This window comes from Populus alba, chromosome 1 (genome assembly GCF_005239225.2).
Source record: "Populus alba chromosome 1, ASM523922v2, whole genome shotgun sequence".
In the NCBI taxonomy this organism is placed as follows: Eukaryota; Viridiplantae; Streptophyta; class Magnoliopsida; order Malpighiales; family Salicaceae; genus Populus; species Populus alba.
Window position 1 is genome coordinate 7,410,560 of NC_133284.1, and position 15,396 is coordinate 7,425,955.

The 15,396-nt window shown below is 35.4% G+C and overlaps 3 protein-coding genes across 3 annotated transcripts; 1 reads left to right on the top strand and 2 right to left on the bottom strand.

The window, feature by feature from the left end:
• Positions 1-959: 959 nt before the first annotated feature.
• Positions 960-3,790, top strand: LOC118036762 (uncharacterized). Its single transcript, XM_035042572.2, has 5 exons — positions 960-1,419; positions 1,921-2,169; positions 2,493-2,729; positions 2,845-3,062; positions 3,343-3,790. The coding sequence occupies exons 2-5, from the start codon at positions 1,921-1,923 to the stop codon at positions 3,605-3,607; spliced, it is 969 nt and encodes a 322-aa protein (XP_034898463.1). The 5' UTR covers positions 960-1,419; the 3' UTR covers positions 3,608-3,790.
• Positions 3,791-4,201: 411 nt separating this feature from the next.
• On the bottom strand, positions 4,202-9,127 carry LOC118036761 (MLO-like protein 13). The gene is made up of 15 exons (XM_035042571.2): positions 8,820-9,127; positions 8,535-8,704; positions 7,956-8,013; positions 7,339-7,550; positions 6,710-6,826; positions 6,367-6,424; positions 6,182-6,279; positions 6,005-6,079; positions 5,822-5,910; positions 5,667-5,716; positions 5,525-5,565; positions 5,182-5,388; positions 4,992-5,059; positions 4,788-4,848; positions 4,202-4,681 (listed from the first exon to the last, which is right to left on the bottom strand). The coding sequence occupies exons 1-15, from the start codon at positions 8,830-8,832 to the stop codon at positions 4,466-4,468; spliced, it is 1,533 nt and encodes a 510-aa protein (XP_034898462.1). The 5' UTR covers positions 8,833-9,127; the 3' UTR covers positions 4,202-4,465.
• Positions 9,128-9,254: 127 nt separating this feature from the next.
• Positions 9,255-13,612, bottom strand: LOC118036766 (endoglucanase 25). Its single transcript, XM_035042578.2, has 6 exons — positions 12,834-13,612; positions 12,062-12,372; positions 11,168-11,629; positions 10,368-10,503; positions 10,106-10,278; positions 9,255-10,008 (listed from the first exon to the last, which is right to left on the bottom strand). Exons 1-6 carry the CDS (start codon positions 13,213-13,215, stop codon positions 9,607-9,609), a joined length of 1,866 nt encoding a protein of 621 aa, XP_034898469.1. The 5' UTR covers positions 13,216-13,612; the 3' UTR covers positions 9,255-9,606.
• Between the last annotated feature and the right edge of the window lie 1,784 nt (positions 13,613-15,396).

Consider the following 15,396-nt stretch of genomic DNA (forward strand, 5'->3'; position numbering starts at 1 on the left):
GACTGGAAAGTATTTTTCATTGACCGACTTTTCTAATAACAAACAAATACAAGAAAGTTTGAAAACTGGTTTTCAAAAACTAGTTTCCTAAAAAACAAACAGGCCTTATTTTAATTCTTTAATTCTCTTTCCAGGGGTTGATCAATATGGGCTTAAATGCCTTCGTCCTTTTGACTTTGCAATTTAACTGTATTTTAAAGATTTTTAAAATGTTTTTATTTTTTTATTTTAAATTATTATTTTAATATTTTTTATTGATTTGATTTATTGATATTAAAGGTAAATTTTAAAAAATAAAAATATTATTTTAATATATTTTTATTGTCAAATAAAAAATATTTTAAAAAATAATTGTTATTACACATAATAATCATTCTTGTTTAATTACAGTTTTATTTTTATGTCTTAAAAATAATTTCTTTTCAAATTAATTTTACGTTTTCAAATTATTATTATTTTTTTTAAAAAAAAAAAGCAAACAAGAAAAAAGAATATTATTTGGCGTGAACGGGAAGCCCATACGTAGAAGCAAAAACTTAAAAAGTAATTCTTGCAAGATTAGAGTGGTTAAGGTTCCTCTGGTCTGCTTCTATCTTGCCATTGTTTATAATTTTATTTTTTTTGGATCTGGAAAGAAGGGTGCAATAAATAAATAATGATGTAACGGTTTGGATACACGTGATGATATGCGACATGAATAATTATTGAATTTTGATATCCAAAAGATTAAGCTAATATGAAAAGAAGAAAATAATCAAAGAGATAGAGAGAGGGCAGGAAAGACTTGAGATGGCAGTCAATTTGAAAAAAAAAGAGATAATGTTGGGTTGGCCCTCCATGTGTGGAAGAATATGAAGGATTGGTATATCCATAATTCCATGATCTAAAAATATTAAAAATTAAAAATTAATTTAAAAAAATTAATTTTTTTTTTAAAACCACGAAAACAAACACTTTCGGGGAAGAAAAGGAAAAGGTTTCAGCTGGGATTGATGGTCCAAGGAAGGAGCTTCTTCAACACACACGTAATATTTGATTTGATTTGATTTTTTGTTCTTAAGAAAAAGTTGTGAGCAAAAGCGTAGGCACATTAAATAGCTATCTGCAGTATAATTAATTTGACTTTTGAAATAATATGCAAATTTAATACTGGTGGATGGCTGCTGACTAACACAATCGTTTAAGACTTTGAATTTTGTTTTCTCTTTGCCCCAATATCTGAAAGGAAACAAAAACCAAAAAAGAAAAGGGGGCAAAGGGAAAGTAAAATAAAATCCTCTGTTTTGTTCCTCCCCTGATCTTATCAACTGAAGCAAGCAAGCAAGGCTTTCTTTCAACGACAACGAACCCAGTCTACGAGGTTGTCTCCGACTTCTCCGACCGGCGGCTCTGATTTCTCCGATTAAATTCCCATCAAGGGTAAACTACTAGCTTTTTTTCATGCTTCAGAAAACAAGAATAATTCATGCTTGGACGTTATTTCACTTGTTGCTTTATTATTGTTACTATTGATAGCAGCAGATTAGGAAATTTTATTTACTTGGAAGAGCAGAAGAAGATATATATTTTCACTACAGTTTATTAATCTCTACCTTTTCTTTCTCTTTTTGGCTGAGCAATCCCATCAAGAAATTCATAAATCTAGATCAGTCTAATCCATTTTAATTACTCCTTGAATTTGATTTTCTCAAGAGTCAAATTAAATCAAGCTTCCTGCTTTTTTTTATTAGTTAATTTGCGAAATTTCTATCAGCATTTATTTGTGACAAGTATGGATAGAGTGCATGCTTACTGATGTGTATGCGAGCTCATAAATAAGTCACCACTTTTTTTGTAGAGCCAAATCATCTTCTGTTTTAGGGTTTTCTTTTCTTTAATGTTGACGGGTTTTTTTTTTTTTTTGTTTAATTATGAATGAAGATGGCAGAGACTGCGGAGTCGGGAAACGACAGCGGGAAGTTGGAGCATCTTGGTAGGGAAGACAGTGAATATGTTAGGCTTGTTATATCCGACGAACCAAGGGCACCTGAATTCGATATTTCACAACTGCAATCGGGAGCTAGGATCAAAGCTTTCATCTGGTGGATGAAAGCTTTAATTTGGTGTCTTGTTATCACCATACTTCTTGTCGTTTTCGTGAAATGGGGGGTTCCATTTCTTTTTGAGAAGGTGCTTTATTTCTTTCTTTTCGTTTTGTTTGTATCTTTTGCCTGCTTTGGTGCTGTCTATAGCTTTAATCAACAAGTATTGCATATACCATTTTGTTACATGTCCAGCATTCATTTGCGCTTTTCATATTTGAGTTTGTTCTTTGAACTTTCTTCTATTAGTGGGCTTGGTTTATAATTTGTTCGAGATGGTTCTTTGGCATCAGTTTGGATTATGAATGCAGCATAATGGGGCAAACTTTATCAAGTTTGCTAACTTAAGGTTTAAGAATCAACTTGGTTTTTAAGTTTGGTTATGCCAAAGATTAATCAATTTCGTTGTAGGTCCTCTTGCCAATGATGAAATGGGAAGCAGCTACCTTTGGACGTCCAGTCCTCGCCCTTGTGCTTACTGCTTCTCTTGCCTTGTTCCCAGTGTTCCTAATTCCTTCAGGTCCTTCCATGTGGTTGGCTGGAATGATCTTTGGATATGGTATTGGGTTTGTGATAATCATGGTTGGAACCACTATTGGGATGGTCCTGCCCTATTTGATTGGGCTGGTTTTCCGTGAACGCATCCATGTAAGACAAATGATTTTAACTGATATAAGCTAGACAACTCCGTTTTCATATTGGATCTTACTTTTCTTTCTTCTGCATCTCCATTTTTGCGAATTATCTCCTGTTGAATGTGCAGCAATGGTTGAAGAGATGGCCTCAGAAAGCTTCTATGATTAGACTTGCTGGGGAGGGGAGCTGGTTCCATCAATTTAAAGTGGTTGCCCTCTTTAGGGTTTCACCATTTCCATACACAATTTTCAACTATGCAATAGTGGTAACAAGTATGACATTTTGGCCCTACTTGTATGGTTCAGTTGCTGGAATGGTACCAGAAGCTTTTATCTACATCTACAGGTCCGTTCTCTTGGTTATACTTTTTTTTCTACTATCAGTTCTTATTCCAAAGAAACATACAAGGAACCAAATATACGTGGGAATTCTTTTCAACTGTTTGTCTAGATGATGACTAAAAAAAATGAAAGCAAAATCAGTTGTTGCAAAACTCTATTGATCCCAGCTCACCAAAAAGTACTACATTCCGAGTTCTTCTATTTGAAGAAAACTGTCAAAATAATGATATGCCAATTTGTTTTCCCTTCCTCCTGCTCAACCTCATGCTTGTGCTTCTGTGCAGTGGTAGGTTGATAAAGACATTTGCTGATGTGAAGTATAGGAACTATCACTTGACTACTGTGGAAATAATATACAACATCATCTCCTTCATTATTGCTGTTGTTACTACGGTTGCTTTCACTGTTTATGCAAAAAGAGCTCTGAAGGACCTTGAAAGGGAAGAGGCTACTGAAGAAGTTCCTCCCACCCACCAAGAAAGTTATGAGATGGGAAAGCTTCCACTTGAAAGACCTAAGCATGCAGGTTTGTCATCTTTTTCATTATAGCCTGAATACTTAGGAGGAAAATACATGTACCTGTAAAAATTGATATGTTAGATGGCATTTGTTGACTGACTGATCATTGTAACTTCCTTATTCACCCCTTTTTTTTAGGGGGTTTTGGTGTTTATGTTTGTAACTACAAAAATAGAATACAGAAGAAATATTAATCGACCAGCTTTTGTGAAAGGTGCAACTTCTTAGCGTATTTTTCCTTGTTTGTTTTATTTTCTTACCATTCAGCAAACTTTTTTCTTATTATTTTTTTAGCATCTTCTGAACGATATATATAGTATGTTCTTAATATATACAAGGAGACACGCACCATCTTTTGGGTATGGAAAGAGGGAATAATTAGCTTCTATTATTCAAATTATTGAGAATACGAGTTTTTGACCTTATAATCTCATTCACTGATGATGTTTGACCTTCGTCATGCATTGATGCGTACCTGCAAAAGTGATAAGAAAGCTTGCCATTCGGTGGCATGAGAGATTGGATTCAGTTTTTAACTGGCACATTTGTGTGATAATGGAAAGAATAACAACAATGATCGCGGTGAGAACAACAGGCATTCTGTACTGTGTCTTACAAGAAAGAAGCGATAAAATTATCTGCATTTGATTGAGGCTTTGACGTTCTCTTTTACCACAAGGGCATTCGGTTCAATAGGTGGAGGGATTTTTCGTGGGATGAAAAGAACAGCAATGACTGGCAAAATAAATAAGGCAAAGTGAAAAACATTCACAGAATATTAAGCTATGAGCAATGGTTTGGCTAAATGTTGAATCTGCGGAAATTTAAGGCTTGAGGAGGAGATGTAAGTGGATGTTCCCTTTTGCCTTTTCGCCGAAGAACCAAATTTCAAGATACAGGCGCATGGGTCACAGAAGAAAGCTCTGTGCCACCAATAATAACCATTTCTTGTGCCGCACTATGAGATGATTCTGTGGCTAGTTTATCCATATGTGCTCCGTGGTTCTCGCTTTGGTCCCTCTTGTCCCTTGCTCCGCCTGCCCAGTTTTCTATTGCCGCTTCCGTATCCTCACCAAACATCCCTTTCCTGAACCTGGTGCCCATCTTCACTCAGATACCATCGACAAAAGGTTAGAAAACGAGTTTCTGAAACATGTCAATCATAAAGGAGCTCATGTAAAGTAAATCTTGGGTGTATAAGTTCACCAACCTGTGAGACTAGAGCGTACAAAGGCAAGGTGCTGTAACTGCATAGAACTTGAACAGCTAAACTGCACCCACCAAATAAAGCAATAATAAGGCTTGTTTTCTTGGATACTTGGGTAAGAAACAGAAAAACAGAATCATAATATATATATATATATATATATATATATATATATATATATAATGGATCATAAGGTTTTGGAATTACCCCATAATAAGCCTTGGCACAATGTAGCCCACTTTTTCCATGATGCATGAGCGGAATCCGTATGTGCTCTGGAAGGGGAGGAAACTAATTAACCAAAACTGCAAACGCACTTGTATTGCTATGTATGCATTGAAAACTATGGAAAACCATGTGATAAACTTTGGAAACTATTTGCTAAGAACATGTGTACCCAGATCCAGAAGAAGAAAGCAATCTCAAATGAATTCTGAAACAGAATGAACTGAATCAAGTCAAGAACAATGGCAGGTTTCTCAAGCCAGAAATGTTCATCTGAAGGCTTTACTCGTGCTTGTTCGACAGGAACTGGCATCTCTGCAACTCTGTGGCCTAAACTAGTGATAATGTGTTCTAACTTCGCGCCAACGAGTAGCAGAAGCTGCCATTCAAACCAGCTCGATGTTATTAGGCTTGCATCAAGTGTCATTCATCAAAACATGTCAACTAAACCCTTCAAATCTGTGTGTTTACACACACGTACGCACACACATATACATTAGCTCACTTATACTTACAATTACTGGTAAAAAGGACAGCCAAAAAAATGAATGCCACCCTGCATTTTCATTCACGCATGGGAAAGGATTAATAATGATACCTTTTTTTTTTTATGAATCACTGGAATTTAATTGCTCAACTTCGAAAAAGGAAAATTACCTTCCACGTTCATCAGCAAAAACATCACAATAAAGAGCCATAGATACCAGCTGTTGTCCAATATTATTTGGTATTGTTCAACTTCAAACCTTTGAATACTGAAATACAACTCAAAAAATAAATAAATAAACAAACCATTATTCTAAAAGACTTACCTTATGGTAACAATTCTTTTGAAATCAATCTGCAGTGTCCGCATCATGTAATCGTGAAAATCAAAATTCAACACACGGGGACAATGCTCCTGGATTGGAAAAATCAATGATCAATAAATTAATAGAACACGTCTTGCAGAATTATATAGTGCACAGATATGTGGTTAATGATTGAAACTTAACTGCGATAAATCCTTTTCGAAGAGCAATGTAGTCTGATTTGGTAATAGAGCCATAAAATTGTTTGAAGAATGCTATCTGAAAGTGAGCAGAGAAAACTGCTGAATTCTATATCATACTCTTGTATAAAATTTTCAACTGTAGATTATAAGAGGCAACGTAGGCTGGCTTGAAACTCACCAGCCAACTTAAAACAGCTGACTTTCTCCAATATCCTTTTTCGTGTCTTTTAATGAACTTGTGAAAAAAATGGTGTTCATGTTGATGCTTTTGTGGATCTGCACAACAGAAAGCATACATTTAACAAACTACAGAAGTTCTATTGTTTCTGTGCAGAAGAAAGGAACATTTAGATTCAAGCCAACCTCTGACTGTTTTTGATTCATGTCTTATGGATTCCTCCCAAGTCTTCCATTGTCGTATCTATGGAAGGTAGAATTAATACATATCACAATAATTCGAAATGGAAAGAAACTAATGGACATAAAGTAGATATGCAGGTAAGGGGGAAAAAATACTTGACAATGATGTAAAACAGTTAGGGTAAACAAATGACGAAAATTCCAAATCAGTAAGAATGGCTACGAAAACGAGCTACACAATTGAAGCATATCAGCTTCAATTCTTGTCTGTTCAGCTCAAAGGGGAAAATGTGACCAATTAATTTGTGTGGAGCAGGTTATAAAGGTAAGAGACTTGATACATTACCCTTGCCCCTCCAAGAATCATTGTAGATACACAAAAGATAACATGGACAATTGCCAACACAAAGATGAAAATATGCAGTTGGTGCAATGCTTCCACAGACACCAATGGAACCTTCCCCTGTGTATGGAAAACGCATGTGCAAAATGTTAGTTTATAAGATTTAATGTGAGCACAGCTAGATATATTAATGCATATAAGGATTTTCGCTATTCTATAAATCCATTTTACCTGTAACAACCGTTTATGCCTCTGCTAAACTACTTAACAAATCAACAACTCAACTTTTCAAGACCAATCCTCATTCCAATCATCAAGACAAGACCTTTGAGCCATCCCATGAAGGAAAATATTCCTCCAAAATAACCATGGTCCCTTCTTGGACCTGCTTTACTAACATGCTTAGACTAATCGTCATGTGGATCCATCTAGCACATTGTGGAGCCATTAGCTTAGATTATCTCATATTCATGTATAAATACTAATGCATGGGATGACCAGCATGTGGTTTTCTAGTTAAATTTATCTTCTCCTCTGCCTAAATAACAACTTAATTTAACCGCAAAATAATCAAATTTACATGGACTAGTTGGTAAAAAATTATGTTTACAGCAGTAAACATAATGACATACCTCACGAGCACAACGTTCTGCACTATTAGTTGCAGATAGTAGATGACGTCGATTGTTTATAGCTTGATTATAGATTTTTTCGTGGCTGCTGCTCGCAGTTTCTCTCTTGCATGGCAACATGGTAATAGCAAGATGAGGTGGAATGCACATGCGGCTTATTGTATTTTGGGTAACTGTTAGCAGAAGGGAAATGAACCCTAAAAGCATCAATTCTGTAGGAAAACATCAGGATAACTTCCATTAGACCCAAGAGATAAAAAAAAAACCTGTCAATATGCTTTACTTTTAAGACTCCTATTGTGGCTTCTCAGACTTCATGAGAAATTGTTTTGAGAAAATAACATCCAAAACACAGTATTCTTTGGAACACACATTGAGAACATATTTAGATCATATTTTAGCATTATACTACAACATCGTCAATTATGTCTCGCAATTAGTGAAACAATTGTTTCAAATCCATTGTAACCTTGCACTTTATGTATAATTTCTGGACATATTTATAAATGCAAACTTGCCAGCATTAGTTACATGTTTTGGATTATGGAGAATTCGTCATTAGATATAATATACATCTTGTATAGGAAATAAAGATTGGGGAGAAAGGATCGTCTGACCTTCTTTTAATTTTTGCAAGGCTTCAAACAATGCATCTTGCTTCGTATTCCTCAAGAACTGAATTCCAAACAAAAAAAATCACCAAGTCCCCTAGGAATTTAGGAATTAATGGATTATGCACCATAAACCTCTTAAAAATGAAGAAATTTCACCTCTGCTTTAAAGCTCTTCCTTTTTACTTAAAAATTCAATTGATGCAAAACCAACTTTTATGTATATATATATAAAAGCTGATAAATTTTCTTGGAAAGGAAGAAGAGATACAGGTTCATAAATAGTAACGTTTTTAATTTAATGAGCTGTGTACGATTATAGCACACACTAGTATCGCAATCAGCAACATTTCGTACATTCATTTCTACTTGCTGTTGCAGTGCATAACTTCAAATTTATCTTCACTTCAGTTTGAATTTTGGTCCAAATAAGATGTGTTCAAAAGAACAATTTTAGTAGCGATACTGAGGATGTTCAATTTGGGAACCGGGAACCAAAAAATTTAAATATTGAAGGAGGAAGAATCAAACCAGAATATCACCTAGCTCAAGTGTAAAAGATACCATAGGGAATATATAGCATACCTTTCCCAGTTTATGAAGACCTCGCTCTGCAAAAATGGAGGCGAGAACAATGACAAAACAGACAGCAGCAATCACCCATGAAGGTGTGTACTGCAAAGATTTGGATTCTTCCGCCATAGTACCCTGTGAATGTGATTTTTGAGTGTCTGGTAGAAGAAGTTGAAAGTCACCTGAAATACATATAGACCATAAGAATGCCAAAGAATAAGCACATTCCGAAGATAAGAGGAAAGAATATGATATAAGTGACGCCACCATATTAAGTAAGGCATATAATTTACAAACATTGGAAAAGCATTGGTCAGTAACACAGGACTTCTAAAGGAATCCCTTGAAGCCGACCTCATACGTTTCCTCACGTGAATGAGGTTCCAGTTTCACTGTGAGCACAGTTCAAACTGGTGGTCATGGCCTTCTTTACTCGATAGTTGATCTATGCCAAGGAACTACTGATTACCCTATTTTTAGTAGAAGCTACATGCAGCAGTTGCTGCCACATCATCAACTGGAATAGTCTTATTCCAAGCATAAATTTGGTTGCAAAAAGAGGGCGGATGAGTTGATTTGATAGGGCACTTGCGCAACCGACACCACCAAAGTTCCTTGTGAAATACTTGGTGGTGGTGTATGTTCCAACCCAAATATGCACAAAATGTGTCCACATGCATGGAAAAGGATCAAGATAAGAGGGAAAGAGATACAGTAATGAGACAAGATCTGTTACAGCTTTAAATGGAATTTATTGTTAATCAGTTTTGAACTGTTGAATTCACGTTTTTTCCCCAAAAAAGAATACAACGTTTCATATCATACACATATACTATTTATATCAAAAACTACGACAGGCATCTTGGGGTACAGAATATCAATTTCTTAATGATTGTCCAACTTCCCAACCACGTATACCCTCGTCATCTTCACAAACTTATGCTCTGCAGTCCTCCTTAAAGCCATCCTCCTTCCGTGGAGTCGCATTATCTTTACCTTCCAAGGAGTTCCGAGTCCAAAATCTATTGCAGCAAAATCATCTAACCAAAAACCCCACAGATATATTCTAAAAAACTGTGGCATCTCATGGTCTCCAAGGTGCTGGAGGTGGCGGCGGAGTTGGAAACATTGGGGGAACTGCAGAGAATATGGTGTTCTTGTCAATCCCAGTAGTTTTGTCACCTGACAAAGCCACAAGTGCTGCAACTAATCCAGCATTTCCAGCAATCGTTGGCTCTGTATAATTGTAGTTGGTGCGAACATCACGGAAACCATCATGCCTGTCAGGACCAGCAACCATGGCTCCAACAAGTGTATTTGGATTTGGCTTCGTGGTGTCCCTCCATTTCCATCCTCCTTTACAGTTATACCTAATCTTGTTCTTAGGGATAGATGCACCTCTATGGTGGACATGTTTTGGATAATGATTACCAAAACCCACAACATAGCTCATTTTACGAGGATTTTTGCCCAGGATGTAATCAATCTATCACAAAGACAGAAAAAAGGAAGTTATAAACCACTCAAATTATGCCAGGGTCCAATATAGAATAGAACACCTTATCGCATAGGGTATGGCATACCTGAGTCTTGGCAAAATCACGCAACATGTCAGTAGAGTAAAAATTTGGTCCACAGTACCATCCAGGTGTATCAGCAGCCTCAAGATAATCACTATATAGGGTTGCTAGGAAGGCAGCGTTGACAACATACTGAAGAGGCTGAGGCCTTCCATGATTTAACTCGATCAAGCCTCCTGTAGAACATCACCAAAACAGTTAGAATGGGATCTGAAAGTTAATCCATTCACTTGTGACCAGGCCAGTCATATAGGAGATGGTTTACCTCTTGTTCTATTAAACTTCGTGAAAATTGGCAGATACGAACACATGATTATACTGGTCTGGTTGTGAAATGTCCTTAGTATTTCTTCATACGGATAACCAGGGCTCAAGAACAATCTTAAACGGCTCAAAAGTAGCTATCACACAACAAAATTTATTCATCAGGACAGAAGTATACCACCATATATTTTCAAAGTAAACTAACAGTGAATTAGGCACATTATGATGTAATATGTAAAAATAGCAGCAGAAAAATATCAGCAGGATCCAAATAGGAGATCATCATTGACATTTCCACATTAGGGAAATGATTTTATATGTCAACAGCAGTTCATCAGGTTTCATGACATAATAGTCAAGAAAGTAGAAATGGGTACAAATAAGAAAAGGCTCTAAATTAACAAATTGAGATTCACTTTTAGAATTTTGAAAAAAAGGAGGAACTACCACGTACACATCCCAGGTCAAATTTTGTTGAATATGGAAACCTCAGAACGAGATCACTTTATTTGTAGCAAGACAAGCAATTAGAGGAACCCACAATTCTTACTCATCAAGAATCAAATAAAAAACCCATACATATGCATAGCTACCATATGTATTTCCGATTGCTGAGGAAAATAGATTATATCAACTCCTAAAGATGCTTATCATTTGGGTATATTATATGAAACAACATGTGATATCTTATTAAATTCGAAACATGAACAGATGCATGGCAAAATTAATAACATTCGGAAGAAAAGTTAATTGCATGATTAGGAAAGGCATGATAGAAAATAGATAAGAAGCTTCACTAACCTGAGTACCAGCAAGCTTGTTGTCCCAGCTAAGGACACCATAGTCCGGCCCTCCCCAAAAAGCACCAGCATGCTTGGCTATGCCAGGATTTGTAGCAAGCTGAAGATAGGAATTATTTCCAGTTGCATAGTACAGCCAAGCTCCACCCCAAACAAATTCATCCCAGTAACTAGTTGAATTATAGAAAATGGCAGCTTCTGACCCTCTTTCACTGTATCTACCTCGCTGATCTCTTGCAAATTGAAAGAGAGTTCTGGCACCATGAACAAGTTTCTGAGAGTAGGCCTTGTTATCTTTGAAAACAATGGATGCAGAAGCTAAGGCAGCAGCCATTTCAGCAGCAAGATCAGAGCAATGGCTGCATTCAGTTACAAGTCTTTCATAATCAATGTCCTCAGGACGCATCCAGCAATAATGATCATTTGGAGTGGTACTCCCACCAGAAGTATCCCCCGTGCCAACCTGTCAAATTGGATGGAAATCAACATCTGTCAGACCATATATCCTATGGAGGATCAACAGACAAAGATAAAAATAAAAATTTGATGAATAGCACACTTTTTTGAATCATGTTTATGTGATTATGGCCAATACAATAGTAGCTATAAACAATCTCGACTTCAGTATTTGTGTAACCAGAAAATTTTCTATGCATAGGCAGAAGTTGAGTTTTCCATGGAGAAATTGTCAGATGAAAAAATCTTGCTAGTTTTGATCCCAGTAAGTCAAAAAGAAAAAACCCTACCCTTGCCACATGAGTGCCCCAAGCCAAGATCATGTTTTCATTGTAAGACCAAGCGTCATCAACATTAAAGTTAAAGACAGCTATGAAATAAATTCATTCAGATGTACAATTATATCTATGTTTAGATAAATTGTGTAAAGTTACTTCACCTGTGCAACCATCGTGTTGATGGTATCAGAAGAACTGTTAAATGTCTTAAGAAAGTAATCAGCTCCCCACTTAATAATTTCTTTGACATGGTTAAGCTCCCCAGCAGCTTCATATTTCGCACTATATTCTATAACACTCCAGCTCAACATTGTCATCGCAAAAGAAGCAGGGAAGTGAAACTTGATGGCATCCCCAGCATCATAATATCCACCCACCAGATCTTTGTAAAAACTACCTTGTTTACCTTTCCCGTCGCTCAAACACGAGCTTCCCCTCCATGACACATTATTATGCTTTGGAAGCTTTCCTGCTGCAATTTGCCATCAAAATACACGAACATAAACAAAATCAAGATCATTATCAATAACAGTAGCAACAGTAACTGAAACTTATGATCTGACTCCGTGCAAATCAATGATTTTCTTCAACAATCCATGATACCAAAGTTAAGCCACATTCAAACTGGATTTTTTTTTATTTTACAAAAAGAAAGGAAGAAAGAACGATTTCTACTTTCCTGAATATAGATGATTACCAATAACAGAGCAGTAGTAAAATAAAATAAATTCATGATCTGGGTTTGTTAAGATTGATGATTCATGCTCCCCTAAACAGTTACAATCCCGGATTCATTGAAGAAGTCTCTCCTCATTCTTGCAACAAAATGATGATATCTTCCAAATTTAACAAACAAATGAATTCAAAAGGTATACAAACATCAACTAACAGAAATCGGAACAAATCAGATCAAGAAAAGGAAAAGATACATACATTTTTGCGCATTGAAGAACATGAGTGCCTTGTGTAGAGCAAGGGTGTAGTTATCAGCGGGGGTATGATTGTGACGATGGCGAGGCACAGCTTCAACAATAACAGTAATCAAACCAACCAGGAGAGCAGCAGCAGCAATACTCCCAACAGTCCAAACAAAGATCTTGCGACTAACAATGATACAACCCAGATCGACATATTTCTTCTTCTTCTTTTGCTCAGCTGGACCCAGTAACCAACTCTGTTGAGTCTCATCCAACGGCCTTGACAAAGCTGCCCTGTCTAAGTCATTCAAGTTCCTACTCCTATCATCATCTGTTGCTGAATCTGCTGCATTTATCTCCAGGGATCCTCCCCAAGGATCTCTACCATACATGCTCATCCTTAAAGTTTCACTATTTCTTCTTGTATTTAGTAAATTAGCTCTCTTTTGATTCTCCCTCGATTCAAGAACAAAACTTGAAGTGCCACCGACACTGTATTGAAAAAAAGAAAATGTGGGTTGTCTTTGTCTCTCTCACACACACACTCTCTTTGGTGGGTGTGAGGAGGAGAGATGGAGGGGAGTGAAGGTGTGGGAATGGGGTGGAGGGTATTATGGATGGTGGACAGCGGAGACTGATGACGGTGGAAGAGTCAATAATGCTGTGGTGAATTGGGCTTGATTCTTTATTTTAATAATTAATTTGTAGTAAATCTAGTAGGTGACCAATAATCCACTACTAGGCAAAGACAGTCTGTGTGATGCTGTGTTTTTCTATAATCCAATAATCCATTAAAGGAACAATTAAAAATCAGTTAAGGAAGATTTATTTCCATATCATACTAATCTCTATAAAAACCCAGTTAAAAATTAGGATAATAATTTCCTCATACATGGATCTGAAGAAACTCCTCGTGTCCGTAGTGTCATTATTAATATTATCGACCTGTATCATCCCGTTATACGTCATATATTGAGAAGAGAAGGGTTGTATCCAAAACCAATCCAAGAAAATTGCTATCCCACCCCATCTTCTCTCCTTATTTAAAATTCTTCCATTTTCATTCTTTATCTCACCTTTATGCACATGATGTTCTCAACAGATCATTTTTTTATACATAGGTATATAAATCGGTGCGTAGGATTTAAAATTTGAAGTTAGTTTTTTGGTCCCCATATTTCCACTTTTCTTTTGTTATGATCCTTTTAGTTTTTGGAAGCTGTATTTTGATTTCACCATAACTTTATTTTTTTTATTTTTTAATCTTTAGTTTAGAGAGAGAAAAAAAAATCATTGGAATCCAACTATAGACAGAAAGCTATCTTTGTCACCAACTTCGCTCATAAAAAAAATTAATTTTAATGTAAATGAACTCCATAGAAAAATTCTATAAAAGGTTCTTTGAGCTTCATCTTGTTTGAGAAAGTGGACATGGACTCAGAAAGGATATTAAATTCAGGTTGATTTTTCATTTTGAGACTGATTTTTTTCCAAGTTTAATACCACTAATAGGTTTTTTAAGGCCTTTAGAGTTTTTTTTTTTTTTTTTGAGATGTTTTCACATGAAAGAATTGTTAAAAATTTAGGTTTTTATGTCTAAAAAGTTATATCTTGATTTTCCAATAATCACAATGATGGTTAGAATATAATATCACGGGACAACGTGTTCTCTATTACAACAAATAACATGTTATATGTCACAACAAATAATGTGTTTTTTGTTTTTATAAGAAAAAGAAACAGAATATATGTCATCTGTTACTGAGCAGAAAAAACATGACTCGTCATCTATTGCAGTAGACATAGTATCATTTGTTGTTTAAGAGAAAAAAGCGGAAAACATGTCATTTGTCTTTGTATGAAAAAAAAAAAACCATGGATACCAAAAGATATGATTATTAAATCCGGGTCTATTGATTCAAAATATCATTATCTTAATATTTTTTTAAAAAAAAATATTACATAAATATATCTTTAATTTTCTTTTAAAAAAAATAAATCGGGTTTTGACCCAATCTACCAAATGATGCTAGAATGTCTATATATATATATATATATATATATATATATATATATATATATAACAACAACGTCTATTACTTTTCCCAATCCAACCTAGTTTTTGAAGTTGGTTAAAAAAAATAGCATGACGTTAATATTGATATTTTTTAACGGAGTCAATTTTATGAAACGTACACTTTAAATTTTCAAATCACAATTTATAAAAAAAAAAAAAAAAAGAAAGAAATCTTCTGCGATAAATGACGTTGACAATGGTTATGCCTTTTGTTTTCATTTTTTTTTTTCTTTTTCATGAGGCAAGTATTAAGAATTAGCAATACACATGCATAACTGAGAGAGATGATAATCATGTACGTAAAGAACAAGAATTTACGTTAAACTATAATTTATTATTGACAATAAAGATTGAGCATTTAGGATTTGAGATTAATAACAACATCTTCATTTAGTTCTTGAGAGTACCAATTTTAGATGGGCGCATCCGCATCTATCAAACCAGAAGTTAATTGAACAGTAGAGAGTAAAAACTCTTTCTGCAAATTTGTGAAAAGCAACAG